We start from the raw sequence: 16,149 nt of genomic DNA, 5'->3' as shown, positions 1-16,149 counted from the left end.
GGTGGTGTGCAGTTAGCTCCACATTGTATTCCAGGTACCAAATAAGAATTTGCTCTGCTAGGACCAACAATGATGGGGATCTGGTCCCCTCCTTGTTGCTATAGGAGACCACCTCTGTGTTGTCTGTGCAAAGCAAGACTATGTGGTCTCAAACTATGGGTAGAAAGTGTATCAGTGCTAAGTACACTTCTTTCAGTTTGAGCCAGTTGATATGGCGGTCCTGAACCCAATGCACGGGCCATATTCATTGGGCTTGTTCGTGTGCACCTCAACCTGTGAGGGAGGCATCCATTATCAGAGTCATAGCCGTGGCGAGTGGGTCCAAGGGGACCCCTGCCTGAGGTTGGCAATTGCCGACCACCAGGGCAAGACATCCCTCGCTTGGTCTGAGAGTGTTACTCGCCTCTCCAGTTGCCGGTGCTGCAACAAAGTGAGCTGTACCAGTCAGCTGCATAATGCGGTCTGGGGAACTACCCTGCGAATCATTCCGATGATCCGCATCAGTTCTTAGAGGGACAAAGAGGGAATGCTGACTAGGCGTTCGGCCACAAACCCCATGCTACCTGTTGGCTAGGTCTTGGCGGAGACCCAATACCACCAGCCTATGCTCCTCCTGCTTCCCAAACAATACCCTTTCTGCTTATCCACTCTAAAAACACATTGGTAAAAATGAACAACTCATGCATGAGAGGGACGAATTACAGTTAAAGCTGACACAAAAACATCCAACAATGCAGCCAAATTTGCGTCACCCGATTTTTTTTTCTTGTAAAGCAATGCACACAAAAAGGGAACACGTTGAAACCAACCCACTAAACCCAGCCATCAATTAACCAACACATCTACCTATACTGATTTGATCCAGCCATGAATTGACCAACACGTTTACTATACTGAGTAAGTACCTAGAAATAATGATTTTTCATTTGATATTAGCGTTCTCCTCCCCAGAAAATTATCTCAGGGTTGTGGCTAATTTGCATATTAATTTGCATACTAATTAACATAATGTACTTATATATTTTTAAATAAATAAGATTTACTTTATACAGTGAAACACATTATTTAATTAATATGCCAATGCATATAACCAAAAATATATTAGCAGTAGTTGATATTGTTACAATTATATATACACTGTAATTCATATCAGTAATTTTGAAAAAAAATCATAAATATAAATTCGTCATTTAAAATTTCAACAGTACTTAGCGCTTAGGGGAGAACACTGCCATTGTGTTAGATGTATGTATGTACAAAATCTATCTACGCATGACCAAGATCTAGTTTCAGAATAAAAAAAAATGCCATTCAGCCATCTTTAGTCCACGCAATGGCGTGCATATTTATCTCAAGATAATGCACAATGTGTGTATATCAATGTGATTGGTAGAGACATGACCAAGATATATGTCCAGATAGATAGACAGATAGACAGACGGACGGACAGATGGATGGATGGATGGACAAACTAACCGATGAACACACAAAGGTCAGTCTATACGTCTCTGTTTTCAGACCGCCTCCAAACGAGGATTAATTAATTATGCATACTTGGTTGAGTGATATAGTGACCAGTTCTTCTCAGTGGTAGAAGTTTCCTCAAGGCTGTATTTTCTTCATCTATGAGGGAAATACATATACATGTATGTTATAAACTGTAATCCATTAAATTGGTGCCAAATTTGTGATTTTATGAATAAATTTCAAACAAGTCATTGAACTCTCAAAAAATCTTTTTCGTGCTATACCCCGGTTGCTATTTTTCTGAATCACAGAGTGTTTTGACTTTCACAAAATTAAAGTTACTTTCAGTATAATTAGATTGATGAGAAGCATGATGGACAAACATGTACTTCCAGTCAATACATTCAATATGATCATTCACAGATTTTTCCAGATGCATATTATTGTTAGTAAATGTATATTACCTTTCAATTCAACTCTAATAAGTTCCGGGCCAACAGTTACACCAGCTGTTTGAAGTAGTTCTCTGATCTCGGGTGTTATAAGAATATCAGCTAATATTCCTCCTACTTCACCGCATTCACATCGCTGTTGGAAATGCTGAACATCCAAATAAGATTCAAACTGAAGAGTGAATCTCAGTGAGCCCTGACCTATCTCTGTAACTAATGTGTTGTAACGTGATAAAGCTTTTTGCCACTGGTCATACATATCAGGATCATTTCTTTCAATAATCTGTCTCTCCTCCCTTTCATAAAGCTCTTCAACTTTCTTCAAAATATTGACTTTGGCTTGGTCCACCACTGCAGGCAGATGGAGAGTAGTATCCATATAAACTGCAAATGGAATGAATTATAAAAAAAATACAAAGTGTATGTAAATATTGATGAGCAATAAACATGAAAATGTTGACAACATCAGACTCACTCACTCACTCACTTACTCACTCAATGAAGGGCACAATTCCTGAAGCTACCATGGCTACCAATAGCAAATAATTATAATCATTACATACATTACAATATACTAGTATGGTATGTGAGTTAACATGTATACCGGTAGAGGATAATCAATCAGGGACCCATGACATCGTTTTCATTAAACAAGTGTAGTAATTATTGTGTGTTCTGATATCATAGGTCACTTTAATTTTGATATTCTATCTATCACATGTATGCATTTCCAGTTGTTTCACCAGCAGAAATTAAAGTCAGATTTTGTATTTGTTTGCATGCATCCGAAGCTGTTAGCATCCTACACATTTGCATACAGTGTTTTTTACTTGTACTTTGCAGCCTGTTTAGGCCTAAAAAATGGTGTGTTTCCGGTAACCCAACCCTACCTAAAAATACGTCCTGATCTTAATTTTGTTTCAACATATATAAGATTTTAATTTATTGCACAGTTTAAATTTAATAAAAGTCATTGTCAATGACACGTCCCCGTTTCGTTCATATTTGAGTGACATATACATTCAAAGCAGATCATGACCGAAATGCACCTGCATATGTACAACACATTGTGCTAAATCTGAACAAAATCCATCCATGCATGACTGAGATCCGGTTCTGGAATTGTGAAAATACGTGATTTTGATGCATTTTCGGCCTTAAAATGGCTATCATTCCGCTATTGTTAAGCAGATCATGAAACAAATGCACATACATATTTGTGACATGATGTACCTTGTGTGTGTGAAGTTTGAACTTGATCAATCCAGACATGTCTCGGATACGGATCCAGAACTGAATTCTTTAAAACAAAATGGCCGCCAGTCGGCTATTTCGAACTTGATCCGAAAAAAAATGACGTGCATCAAGGTCCTATTATGTTTAATGTATGTACCAAATTTGAATGAAATCCGTCCATGCATAACTGAGATCTGGGTCCGGAATGGTGAAAATGTGCGATTTCAATGCATTTTCGGCCTTAAAGCGGCCCCCATTTGGCTATCGTTAATGAGATCATGAAACAAATGCACATACATATTTGTGACATGATGTACCTTGTGTGTGTGAAGTTTGAACTTGATCAATCCAGACATGTCTCGGATACGGATCCAGAACTGAATTCTTTAAAACAAAATGGACGCCAGTCGGCTATTTCGAACTTGATCCGAAAAAAAATGACGTGCATCAAGGTCCTATTATGTTTAATGTATGTACCAAATTTGAATGAAATCCGTCCATACATAACTGAGATCCGGGTCCGGAATGGTGAAAATGTGCGATTTCAATGCATTTTCGGCCTTAAAGTGGCCGCCATTTGGCTATCGTTAATGAGATCATGAAACAAATGCACATACATATTTGTGACATGATGTACCTTGTGTGTGTGAAGTTTAAACTCGATCAATCCAAGCATGTCTCAGATACGGATCCAGAACTGAATTCTTTAAAACAAAATGGCCGCCAGTCGGCCATTTCGAACCTGATCCAAAAAAAATGACGTGCATCAAGGTCCTATTATGTTTAATGTATGTACCAAATTTGAACAAAATCCGTCCATGCATAACTGAGATCCGGGTCCGGAATGGTGAAAATGTGCGATTTTGATGCATTTTCGGCCTTAAAATGGCCGCTATTCGGCTATCGTTAATCGGATCATGAAAAAAATGCATGTGCATATGTCCCATATAATGTGTGATGTATGAGTGAAGTTTGAACTTAATCGGTCCATGCATGTTCGAGATACAGGTGATCACGGACGCACGGACGCACGGACGGACGGACGCACACAGGGCAAAACATAAGTCCCCGTTTTCGGACTGCGTCCGAACGGGGACTAAAAAATGAATTCCGATGGTGTTTGGAAACGTGTGGTCGATGATGCGTCTTTTAGCCAATCAGTGATCGCATACCACATCACGTGTTACCATTTTACCTATTTTTAGATTCCAAAATGGCCGCCTCCGGTGCAAGTGCGGTCGTCGTTTGTGCGATAAAAAATGTATGTTCAAAGCACAATGTTCGGACATCGAGGTCGTTTATTTTTCTAACAACTGAAACTTTTGAGGATTTAGAAGATTTGTACGCATGTACAGGACAATCGTTCTGTGAGTTTGCAATAGCAGAGAACGAACAAGGGCCCTGAACAAAAATGGGACTAAATTCATAAAGTTCACTTGTGCCCCTGAGCCGGACAGCACGGTGTGTTCGGGACTTGATAAATGCACAAAACCCACATCGCCAGAGACAAAATGTCCATTCGATGTACTGATATCTGCTTCGACTAAGAAAAAGTCTCTACAATTGATCAAAACCTCAAAGTACATGTATAAACTATGGCGCTCTTATAAATAACGTTCGGTATTTATTTCTTTACATGTATTCATGAAATATAAATGAGTTACTTTTAATTTGTAACTGAATTTGACAATCCTTTAAAGTGCCTGTGCAATGCCCACCCTCACGTTTCCTATTTTAGATCTGTGTCCCACTGAAATGGGCAGTTATTGATTTTTTTGCTGAAAATGATTACTCGTATCCAAGTAAATTTGGGATATTTCTCGTGTTGTAGCCACGCCCACATATCCTGAAACTGTCGACTGTTTCCGGATTTCCGACTCTCGCCGAAAGTGCACCACCAAATGACAAAATGTGAGAGGGAGTCATACCCCTGAGCCGTAATAACACTGGTCATTCAGTATACTTTTAAACGATATACATTTTTCGGTCGGCGTTTTTTTTTTTTTTTTTTTTTTGGTCTATTTTATTTTTTTGAGTGAGAGTTTTTAGATGTTGTGTTGTGAGCAGTTGCAGTGAAACGTATAGTCATAGTATGTATTCACACGTTTCTAATCGATCCGAAGGCGCGACATCAGTGGACGAAAGCCACTTAACCTCAGATTCTTTGTTTTTGTTAGAAAAACTGTCCTCGTCCATGAAAAAACAACTAGGTTTAAAGAGAAACGCCGACAACGTAAACCTGGCGCAACACTTTTGAAAAAAAAAAGATTCCGGACCAGCACATGATCACCGAGGCGGATTTCAGAAGAGAGAGAGACGTCCGGCAAGTGTTTCAAATGAGTTGATTTTTTTTTTTGCGATCGTGATTATCGTTTTATAGAGACCATTTAGTCCCTGTTAAATAAAAGGTAGCAATAATTTTGACAGTGACACGAAAACGAAGCGTCGGACAAACAGGAAATTACACAGCCCTTACACACTGCTGTTTTCATTTTCGAAGGCTAAAAGTTTCTGAATTGTTTGGTGATTGGTGTTGAATGTCGAATTCACACCTCTGTTCTTTTTTTACCTCGATGCTTGCAGATGTGTTTCCAAATAAAGTTTTAATATGATGTTATAATTATGACAATCACGCCATAAATCACGCTAACTCGAATCCACTCTGAATTTATCTGTATGTGTGTCGATTTCGATTATTTTTGTTATCCAATTAAGCGCCGCTTTTAACGCACTTGCCCTCGTCGTGACCCGACGCATTCACCTATTTCAACAAAATGTCAATTTATTTCCACGCGGCTGTCATTTATTTAGTAACTGTGATTTGTCATTTTTTTTAGTTATTTTATAGTGATCACTAAAGTCTAATGTTCAGAATGTCAAAATATGTTCTCTTTTATTTTAATTTTGAAAGTTTTACCCAGACGATCGATGAAATAAAACAGTGTAGTGACGTGCCTAGTAACCTGCCAAATAACGACGTCAAATTCTATTTTGTTTAGCGACAGTGTACAAACGTGCGCCGGTGTTGGTGACGATCACGGTGACCAGCTACAACAGAACGGACATATTTCGCATCTAACTCAACCCCATGCAACAAAAATTGATACTATGTGTTCATTATGGTCCATTCTTCCTCGACGAACAAGTACATAAGTGACAATTTAGTCAAAGACGAAAAAACTGCACAAGAAGTTTGCCTTATTCACACGTATCGGCAACGCAAGCTGCCATGCGACTTCCCCTTCTGACGTCACAAGGGGAATTTCTGTATGCCTCGTTTTAAAATACACAAAATAAAGTTGCCGTAGACTGAGTTTAAAACACACTTTTTCACTTAAAAAAAATAATTCATGCTGAGAAACATAAAAATTAATAATATTTGTGTATCAATGGATAATTGTAGGCGTGAAAATAGCAGCCATTTCACAGGCACTTTAAATTTTAATATAAAGTGCCTACAAACGGTGTGTTTTATAGCAATACATTTTATAAATAGTCTTTTTTTAATATTGATTTTATATATTTTTTATATCCTAAAAAACAACACACTTGCAAGTTGTAAAGTCAATTTAATATTTGTTTACAGTTCGGGCGTGAAGAATGCAGCAGGTATATCAAGGGAAGATGAGCTGCATGCACCAGTGAAGGGTACCTCCCATGCTGCATGAGACCCTATGAAAAATAAGTGAAACTTGAATACAACTTGAACATCTTTGAAACTTGTCTTTCTTCACATTCTATTCAGTTTGCCTCAGTTGAATCAGATTTCAACAATTGTCCTCAATGGCTGTTTTTAAATTCTGAGATCAACAACATCCATTGAGTATGATACTTGATATCTTGGTCGTGTCAGTAATTTGAAACTAACCAATATCAGTTGACCAGGTGAGCAATTTTGACTAATATAAAGATTTATCATCTCAAAATATAAATTCAATTAATATTTGGGTATTGAATAAGGACCCAGATATATTCATGCTAATTATATATTTTCAGCAAATTGTATTTCAACAATTGTTTGAATGCAAAAAAAAAATGAATAAAAAAAAATCCGACCTACCCTACCTATTTTTTTCTAGCTCGTTACCTGAAACAGACCTTCTTTTTTTGTTACGCCTTACCAGTTTTTAGTCATTTCAACAATGAATCAGCAAGCAGTAGTGATTGCTGGTTCTGTAGGAAACACATCCTGTACATTGCCAAAATCGACAAAATCTTCATATATACGAAAACACATAATGATGCATGAATCTATTAGTACGGTATATAGCGAAAACATTAAGATTGATAATCTTTTCAAACAGTTATCACAAAAATATATGTCTAGTCACTGAACAATTGATATTTAAAAAAATGCAAAACTCCCTGGTAATTTAACAATATAATTTAGTGGTTGAATTTTGAGAAAGTAAATGCTCACTTCCATGATATTTTACAAGGAATAGGATATTATATTTGGGCTCAGTACTTGGCAATATATCAAAAACTACACTTGACTTTGTTTCATGATTTTCAACATCTTGCCTTAAATTATTAGGATTGTACAAACCCTTTTGTTTACCTAATCATACGTACCAGAAAGTCCGTGGAAATAATACATTTATTACTCGTTAGGCTTAACTACAGATTACAACCCAGAACAGAAACTATTCTGGAATATATCCTGTTCACAAAGAACACCCTAGGGTAGCATTCCCTATAGAAAAAAGGGCCTCTCCTGAGGGGTCACCCTCAGGGTGCTCACACGCACGAAGCCCAGGCCGTTTATTCCCACAAACATTTCCGCTGCACCAATGGGTCGTCGGAAGCTTGTGGGGAAGTGGGCGAGTTCAACTCACTTTCTGGTAGATATGATTAGGTAAACAAACTGGTTTGTACAACCCTAATAGTTTACTACATCACCTACCAGAAAGTTTGTGGAAATAATAAATTCCATTTATTACTCGTTAGGCAGAGTAGCACGCTCACCGAAGGTGGGGAAGTTCCAACGGCTGAAATGTATATTGTTCGACACAAAGAAGAAAGGTAAAAAAACTGAGAGAAATCTAAAGCTACTCACTAACAAGGAGTCTTGTCCCGGGATACACCCACTCGGGTGACTCTCAGGGACCGGGTACTTCAAGAGTAGGCCCCCCAATATAGGGAGGCTTACTAAAGCCGGCCGACTGAACAATAAGATAGGGCCCCAACAATTCTAATGCATCAAAAACAGTGTATTGCTGGGGTTCGATAGCGTCGAACGAAACCAGCAGTGTCAAGCAAAGAAAGCTGGTTTTGGCTGAAGACACTATCGCGCTAACGCTTTCGTGCATAGGGCCTCTTGGTTGTGCAGGATGGGTCAATGAACACCACTGGACCAAACCTGTGGAGACCCTCCTGCAGCACTTGGAGGTCTCTCAGGTAATAGTTAATGAAGACATTCTGAGATCTCCAGAACCCTGCTTGGAGCACCTGCTCAAGCGAGGCTCCAGACATCAAAGCCAATCAGTTGGCTACCCTGTGCACTTCGTGTGCCTTCACCGGTGACGTTCTAGACGAGCTGATGAAGAAGCAGTTAAGTTATACGCCTTCCATGACTGTATCAACAATCCACCGTGAAATGGTGGTATACAAAGCAGGGTGGCTCTGTTTGCCCCGCTCATAACAGATAAACATGCACTTCTCACTGCCCCTAGACACCTTGGTGTGGTCGCAGTACCAGCTCAGAGTTCGGACAGGACATATAATCCGTTCTTGAGGGTCCTCCTTGCCCACTAAGTTAGTTAGGTGTGGGATGACGATCGGTTCAGGGTCACGCCCTGGGAATGATTCTTGGCAAGAAAGCCCAACCGCGTCTTCAAAATAACTTGTGAGTTCATAAAGGAGGCACATCCGTCACTAAAAGACAGTGCCCCTATCTCTGAGCGCCGCCTACCTGACGCCAGAGCCAAAATAGAAATAAATTATAATAGAACTCAAAGCCAGTTTCAGTCCAGCAGATTCTGATAAAGCTGGAAATAAAACTGACTGATATCCAAGAATTGTCGATAGATTTTCCTTGATCCAATAAATATAGGAAAAATGAGCTACCTCGCTAATAAAGGGACTGAGATGATCAATCTCCCTTCTGTCACACCAATCAATATACAGTCTCTATCTGGATTTGTAAAAACGTCTGGTACCGTTCGACTGTGCCAAAGCGAGGAACTTGGACAACTCTGCAGAAAAACCTAGTGCTAGCACGAGTTTATTGACAGCGTCCACGTGTGAATATGAAATAGCGCAGAGCTCATCGGTAGAATGTCGTATGGCCGGGACAACAGATCCGGAAGATCCCGCAACTCTATGGGCAACTCAACTAGAAGTTCCAGCAACATTAGGAACCAAACCTTCACTGGCCAATTGGGCGCCACCAAAGTCAGATGGCAGGTGGGCTCGAGTCGTAACTTGGTGCCCAGTTGGAAGGGTGGAAAAGCGTAAGAGTCCATGAGACTCCAAGAGCTTGATAGAGCGTTCATGGTGAAAGCGCTCGTCTCCGGGAGGAGTGACACATACGTCGGGAGCTTGGCATTCCAGTGATTGGCAAACAGAACTATCTGGGGCCCATCCCAGAAATGAAACGGCCGGTCCGCCACTCAGTGTTCTGGAACCAAATACATCCTGAGAGGGCGTTCGCAGTGCTTTTGCGTATCCCCGGAAGGTGGTGAGCCGATAGCTCTACCTGGTTTCCCAGGCACCAAAGGAGAATCTCCTCCACTAGCTTCAACAACGTGGGGGAACGCGTCCCTCCCCTTCTTGTTGATGTACGACACTACTGAGGTGTTGTCTGTCCAAAGCAGGACTCTGTGGTGGTGCGCGACTTCCTGAAAAAAATGTCAGAGACAGTAGGACGAGACTGGAGAGCTGCTTACGGAACCAGACGACGAACTGAAGTCATTTGCCAATAAGCCGCATCAGTTTGCGCATCGACACCGATCCCGTCGACCGGATTTGGCTGGCGAGCTCTGCAAGGGAGTTGCATCACTCCTGAGAGGGACGAACAAGCCCTTGCTTCGTGTTGAACTGTATACCCAGAAAAAAACAGGCTGTGGGACGGTATTGGGTTGGACTTGGCATATTTATTAAAAGCCCAACTCGTGGAAGAGCATTTGCGACAATCGTACTTGCTCCACTAACACCTCCCTGTCTCGGTTGTGTAATAACCACTCATCGAGATATGGGTTCAGATAGACTGACGACCGGTGTAGCAGCTGGGTCACCTGTCTTAGCACTCTGGTGAAGATGTACGGTGCCGTGCACAGACCAGAAGGGAGGACGGTAAACTCGTAAACGTTGCCCTGTAATGGGAATCTGAGATATAGGCTGCCTGAGTGGTGAATGGGTACATGTATGTAGAATTAATCGTCGTTCAGAGTGCACTGACAGAAGTACCAAAGCTGGTGTTTCCATCCGGAAGCACTTGAGTTCCACAAACCTGTTTAGCCGGAAAATTCGAAAATTCTCCTGCGCCAAGCTGGTATATGCTGCATGTGCACTTTGATCCTCTCTGGTTGTGGCCCCTAGTGGAAGACTTACTGCCTGAGCCATGTTGCGGTTTTGATTAGAACTGTTGACCAGAAGGACTAGCTACCTTGGTCAACAGGAACGATTGCTTCAATTGGATACACTGATCCTCAGGAACGGCCAAACCGTTCACTGCATCCGCTAACTGGCCATCAAAAAGCCGGTCACGCCCCAAGGCCTTCTTCGCAGGCGATCAAACTCATGCACTAATAGGCACTGGTGCTGGTCAAATGACCATGCAACGTGGCCTTCCCGATCTGTACTACCCGCCTTAACAGAAGTATGGGTAAAGAGATCGACACTGGGAACCCGTGGAGCAGACTGTGGTACCACATGAGTGTCCCTCGATTCACCCAACGGAAGGCATTGGACGTGACCGCTCTGAAACCAGGTTCAAGCTGTTTGTCCTTTTCTCCCGAAGGGTACCAATCGCCCCCCCTCCATCGCCCTCTGAGCCCCCTCTATAGCCTGGGTCACACAAGGCGCCCAGGGAAGTTGGCCAGCAGGCGTGGTCTCTACACCGGCAGTGGGAGAGAAGAGCACCGATGAGAACGGGCCCAAAGGCGACTCTCCCATTCGAGGGGAGGAGGTTACAACTGGCCCCGTACGAAACAAAAGTCTCACTACCATCACTGCCCGGTTCACAAGCTGTGACCTTAACTGTAATTAGTAAGGATCAGCTGGGCTCCGGTTGGTTGGGTATCCTGTGACTGTCCCGACAAAGTGGCGACGAGAGAGACAGAGCGCTCGCCCCGTCCTGCTGGGGGAGTGGTAGCTGCACCCCATAAGAGATTGCATACCACCCTGTACAGGGGTACCAACACTGGAGGCCCCCCCTACAGTCACAAGTGGGGACAATCTGTGCGGCCTGGTAAGACACAGGAAACGATGCCTGGTCAGCCCAAGCCTGAGGGGGTTGTTGGGAATACGGAAGAGGACGCATAAGGCAATCTGTTTCAGGGAGAGGGCCCCCCTCTATAAAAGAAGTGCACGCTCCCTTTCCCACTGATGTGAGTTGTTCCCCCACTGATCCTCTAAAGGAGAGATCACTGGGAGAATGGGACACACCTGACCCTAGCCTTGGTGGTGGAGGGACAGGCAGTATCTCAGCCCGTGCCCCCACTGACTTGCGCCCCCTCAAACCCCCCGGTCCCTCCTGCGTCGTGCCCTGAGACTGCAGAAGGGAGTTGACATTTGAAGCCAGATTACGCATCCAGGCTTTCCAAGCCATCTCTTCACCATGGGAGAGCTGGACACCTTGACTAATACTGGTAAGGGAAGGCAACAGTCCCTGTGATTGCACAAGCCACTCAGGCAGCGTTGGTACTGATGAAGTCTCGGTGGATTGAACCGGTTCAGTCCCTAAAGGCCATGCCAATTCCACCTCGGTACTCGGTGTCGATGTCAGCGCCCCAGTGGGAATACGCAGTTTACCAACATCGGTAACCATGGTGACTGGACACTCTGATCCCCAGCAAAAGCAGTTGAACGGTGTTTGTCTGCCGCATTAACATCAAACAGGAAAACTAACTCCACGCTGGGAGAATTTAGATCCACCGCCGAAGTTTCCGGGTTATCGACCGACATCTCCGTCATCTCAGAGATAAACAGTCTCAATCGTCTCAGGGAGTCAGATCGTGACAACTCTCCAACAATCTCGATTGTCGATCGGAGGCGAGCCTCGTCGCGATTACCTAGTGGAGGGAGAGATTTTTTTCACTCATTGAATCAAACATTACATCGCTAGCTGCAGCTTTTTAGGGATTTCCTCTTTTTATCACGACTTTTACCAGCTTTTAATCGCTTGCCTTCAGCTTTCCACCTCGCCTCGTAATGCAACTATGTTTTAGGATCCCATCAATCGCAGAGACCCTCTAGGCAATTCCCCGAGTCTCTGATACAACCGAGACATGAATGGCAACATCCCAAACAGGCATTTGCATAAGGCAGGATGAGCATGTCTTATGTCCAAACTGTTGCGTCGAGACATTCTTTGTCCTTTTTACGACTTACGCATATTGCAGTCTGAAAAAATTACGAAAATGAGATCATGAAAAAAACAGAAAATTCACTGCGCCAGAATTTGGAATCCGGGTGAATATAAACTGAGCCGGCGATTCGACTAAAACAGGTAAAAATGGGACCCCTAATAATGGAAAGCCTTTACCGGAATGGAGTCGATCACCAACACTAGATTCCTAGATAATCTCAGTCATACAACTGTAACCTGCACTTTGTCCTGCGTAGTAGCGCAGCTGAAAAAATATCTGCACCCGTTGGTCGTGGAAACAAGAGAGAATGAACGGTCTGGGCCTCAGAAGAGGCCCTTTTTTCTATAGGGCATGAAGTTTCAACAAAGGATTAATCAAGGCATGTTCGAAACTGCATTCTTTAAAACAAAATGGCCACCAATCGGCCATTTTGAATTTGATTAAAAAAATATAATGACATGCTTCCTATTCTGTTTAACGTATGTACCAAGTTTAAACCAATGCCATCAACACACGACTGAGATCCAGTTTATGAAATTCTGAAAATGTGTGATTTTGATGCATATTTAGCCTTCAAATGATTGCCATTCAGCCATCTTGAATGAGATCATGAAACAAAAGCATATGCATATGTTCGATATGATACGTATGTATGAAGTTTCAACTTGATCAGCCCAGGCATGTTGGATATATGAATCCTAAACGGCATTCAATTAAAACAAAAGGCCACTAGTCAACCATTTTTAATTCAATCTGTATGTACCACATTTAAACATTAATTTTGATGATGTTAACATAAAAATGGCAACCATTTGGTCATCTTGATTCAGGTCGTTAAACAATGCCAGTGTATATGTATGTGTTTGAATGTGATTGGTCATGGCACGCCTGAGATACAATGTATAGATGGGAACACAAGCATGCAGGCACGGGGGTCAATCCTCAAGTCTCTGTATTCACACTTGGTCGCCATAGTGACTAATCTATTATAAATATACTTACTTTTGGAAGATGGTTGTGTGTGTTGTTGGTTTTCTTCACTCCCAGAAGGCCGATTAGGTGAACTTGAAAAAACACTACTAGTATCTAAAACATATGATATAATGATTTCATATTCATGTATAACTGTTGCATTCATACACTGGTTAATGTTATTAAACAGTGATAAATAATAATAGTAACAATTACAACTTAAACTCCTCCTGCTATAAATTACTTTGGGCCTTATTTTACGACTAGTTAATATACTGGCTGGTGATCAGTTACAATTAAACACCCATATGAGGATGCACACAGCTAAGGCAAATGGCAAAATTTGATAAAATATTATTGTTAAGCATCAAGGCAATTGTCTTTGATACCTTCAGTAAGTTCAAGTCCTGTGTTATTAATTTAATGCCTAGTTTGGTTGCTTGTGACACACTTTTCAACTAAATCAGCTCTCTGTACATGACACTGATCATATTTGCATTGTTGGGAAACCGAAAATACAAAAACAAATGGACAATTCTTGGAGAAAACAGAGACAAAACGTTTTGTTATTTATCGATGTTATTTATCGACAGAAGAAAATATGTCACTTGGACAAGTCTTTGCTATTATAAATGACCAAGAACAAATATTCATTTTACAAACATTAGAACACAATATACACAAAATAGATTTTATTAATAAAATACAGCTATGATTCACACTATAATTGAAATATATCGACAGTTCATTGTAAATCAATATAGTGTGTCAGTTGGATGGCTCTAAAGTAAACTAATGACACACTTACAATGAATGTATTATAAAGGCTTTGTGGTGGAAATCTATTCAAGAGTTTCCATATAATCGATGTAATTATCAAGTTTACTGTGAACATAGACAGTGAAAATAAAAATTTTCATACATTGTTATTTGCCATGATTATGTCAATTACATGATAATACTCACCAGATCGTGAAGGAGATTGGCTTCCATATTTACGCTGTGATATAGAATGGTACCAGTTGATGATTTCAGTGTGGGATTCAGCAATAACACCTTCTTTCACAGACTGGAGTAAAGCATTCCTCAGTTGCTGGATACTGCTGAAGCTCTTGTGGTATTGTCGCAGAGCTTGGTAGATCTTTCTCGCCCATGTTTCACTCATATTTGCTTCATTCTCACTTGGACCAACATTAACGATAACTCTGTCACTTTGGTCAGACAGAGATCTCTGCAGAAACATTGCAACACCTGATTCACTATCAATGAGTGTTGGAACACCAGCGGCAATAGAAGAGAGAGCAAGAATGCCAAATGGATCTTTTTTATTACCATGGAGATAGAGACAACACTGCTTCAAATCTTCATAAATGTCATCTATGCACTTTTTAGAACATATATTAATGTTTAAATGTGGAGAAGATGCCTTGCTGTTCAAATGGGTTTTACAGGATGGAGCATCAGCGTTTGATATACCACATATCTTCCAAGTTGGTTTACTATCATCATACTCGTAATGATTGGCAACTTTCCCCATTGCACGTGCGACTATGTTGTAATCATTGAATGTCTTTCTTGTGGATGGTAGGTTTACTGAAAGTATTTCCATCTCAGTGTCAAGATCGGGTTCAGAAATATCTGCTTGCAGGAACATATCATCGGCACTTGGCAAGTAACAGAAGTGTACTCCCTTATTCTGTAGCCGTTTAAATTTTGAGTTGAAATGACCAAATACCTTCGGACCAACGGAGAGAATAAGGTCAGAGTATCCAGCATATTCGAGGATTTCATTTTCCTTTTTCACTGATTCATCAGGCTTTTGTGAATCAGCAAATGTCTCTTCTGGAATATGATGAACTAAAGTTACCAATTTCGCAGTTGGAAAAATCTGATGAATATCTCTCGCAAAATGTAGTGTTCTATTTACATGTGCATGGCTGATAATTAAGCCTATGTCTTGACAATTCTTGAGGTCTGGAAAATATGCTTCATGCATTACCAGCCAGTCAGTTGTTGGTTCATTAGAACTCAAGCCAGGCTTCAACTTAGGTAGGATGAGCTCAATTCCAATCTTCCTCGCATCTGTAATCTCCTCATCAGTTGCTTGGAGGACAGTGACATACACTTTATCCACAACTCGTTTTACTGTAATAGCAGCGTCTTTCTGGATCAGTGATAGGGACAGGTCATATTTATTAGGCCACCACTCTAATCCTACAATCAGAGCACTACACCTTGCCATCATGATCTTTCTGTAACAAGAGTACCATAGGGAAACATGTGAATTAATAGTATACAAATGAAACCTTTTTTTCTTGTGTCAAATTGAAAGGAATTTTTTTTTCAATACAATAATTAGTGATTCTTACTCTGATGATATGTATTCAAATACATAATATTGTAATAAAATGTATGCACTTCTTGTGAACAATTCAGTTTCTTCATTGTAAAAGTGAAAATAGAAAACAATAATGCAACAACTAATTTCA

General features: G+C 41.1%; 1 protein-coding gene across 1 annotated transcript; it reads right to left on the bottom strand.

Moving 5' to 3' along the window:
• Positions 1–268: 268 nt before the first annotated feature.
• Positions 269–15,902, bottom strand: LOC146739147 (uncharacterized). The gene is made up of 5 exons (XM_085504070.1): positions 14,627–15,902; positions 13,691–13,774; positions 1,932–2,303; positions 1,555–1,623; positions 269–420 (listed from the first exon to the last, which is right to left on the bottom strand). The coding sequence occupies exons 1-5, from the start codon at positions 15,900–15,902 to the stop codon at positions 269–271; spliced, it is 1,953 nt and encodes a 650-aa protein (XP_085360196.1).
• Between the last annotated feature and the right edge of the window lie 247 nt (positions 15,903–16,149).

Source organism: Saccoglossus kowalevskii, chromosome 9 (assembly GCF_978046115.1).
Source record: "Saccoglossus kowalevskii chromosome 9, keSacKowa6.1, whole genome shotgun sequence".
Lineage (NCBI taxonomy): Eukaryota > Metazoa > Hemichordata > Enteropneusta > Harrimaniidae > Saccoglossus > Saccoglossus kowalevskii.
Note: the sequence above shows the minus strand (reverse complement) of the source record. Positions and strands in the feature narration are given on the sequence as shown.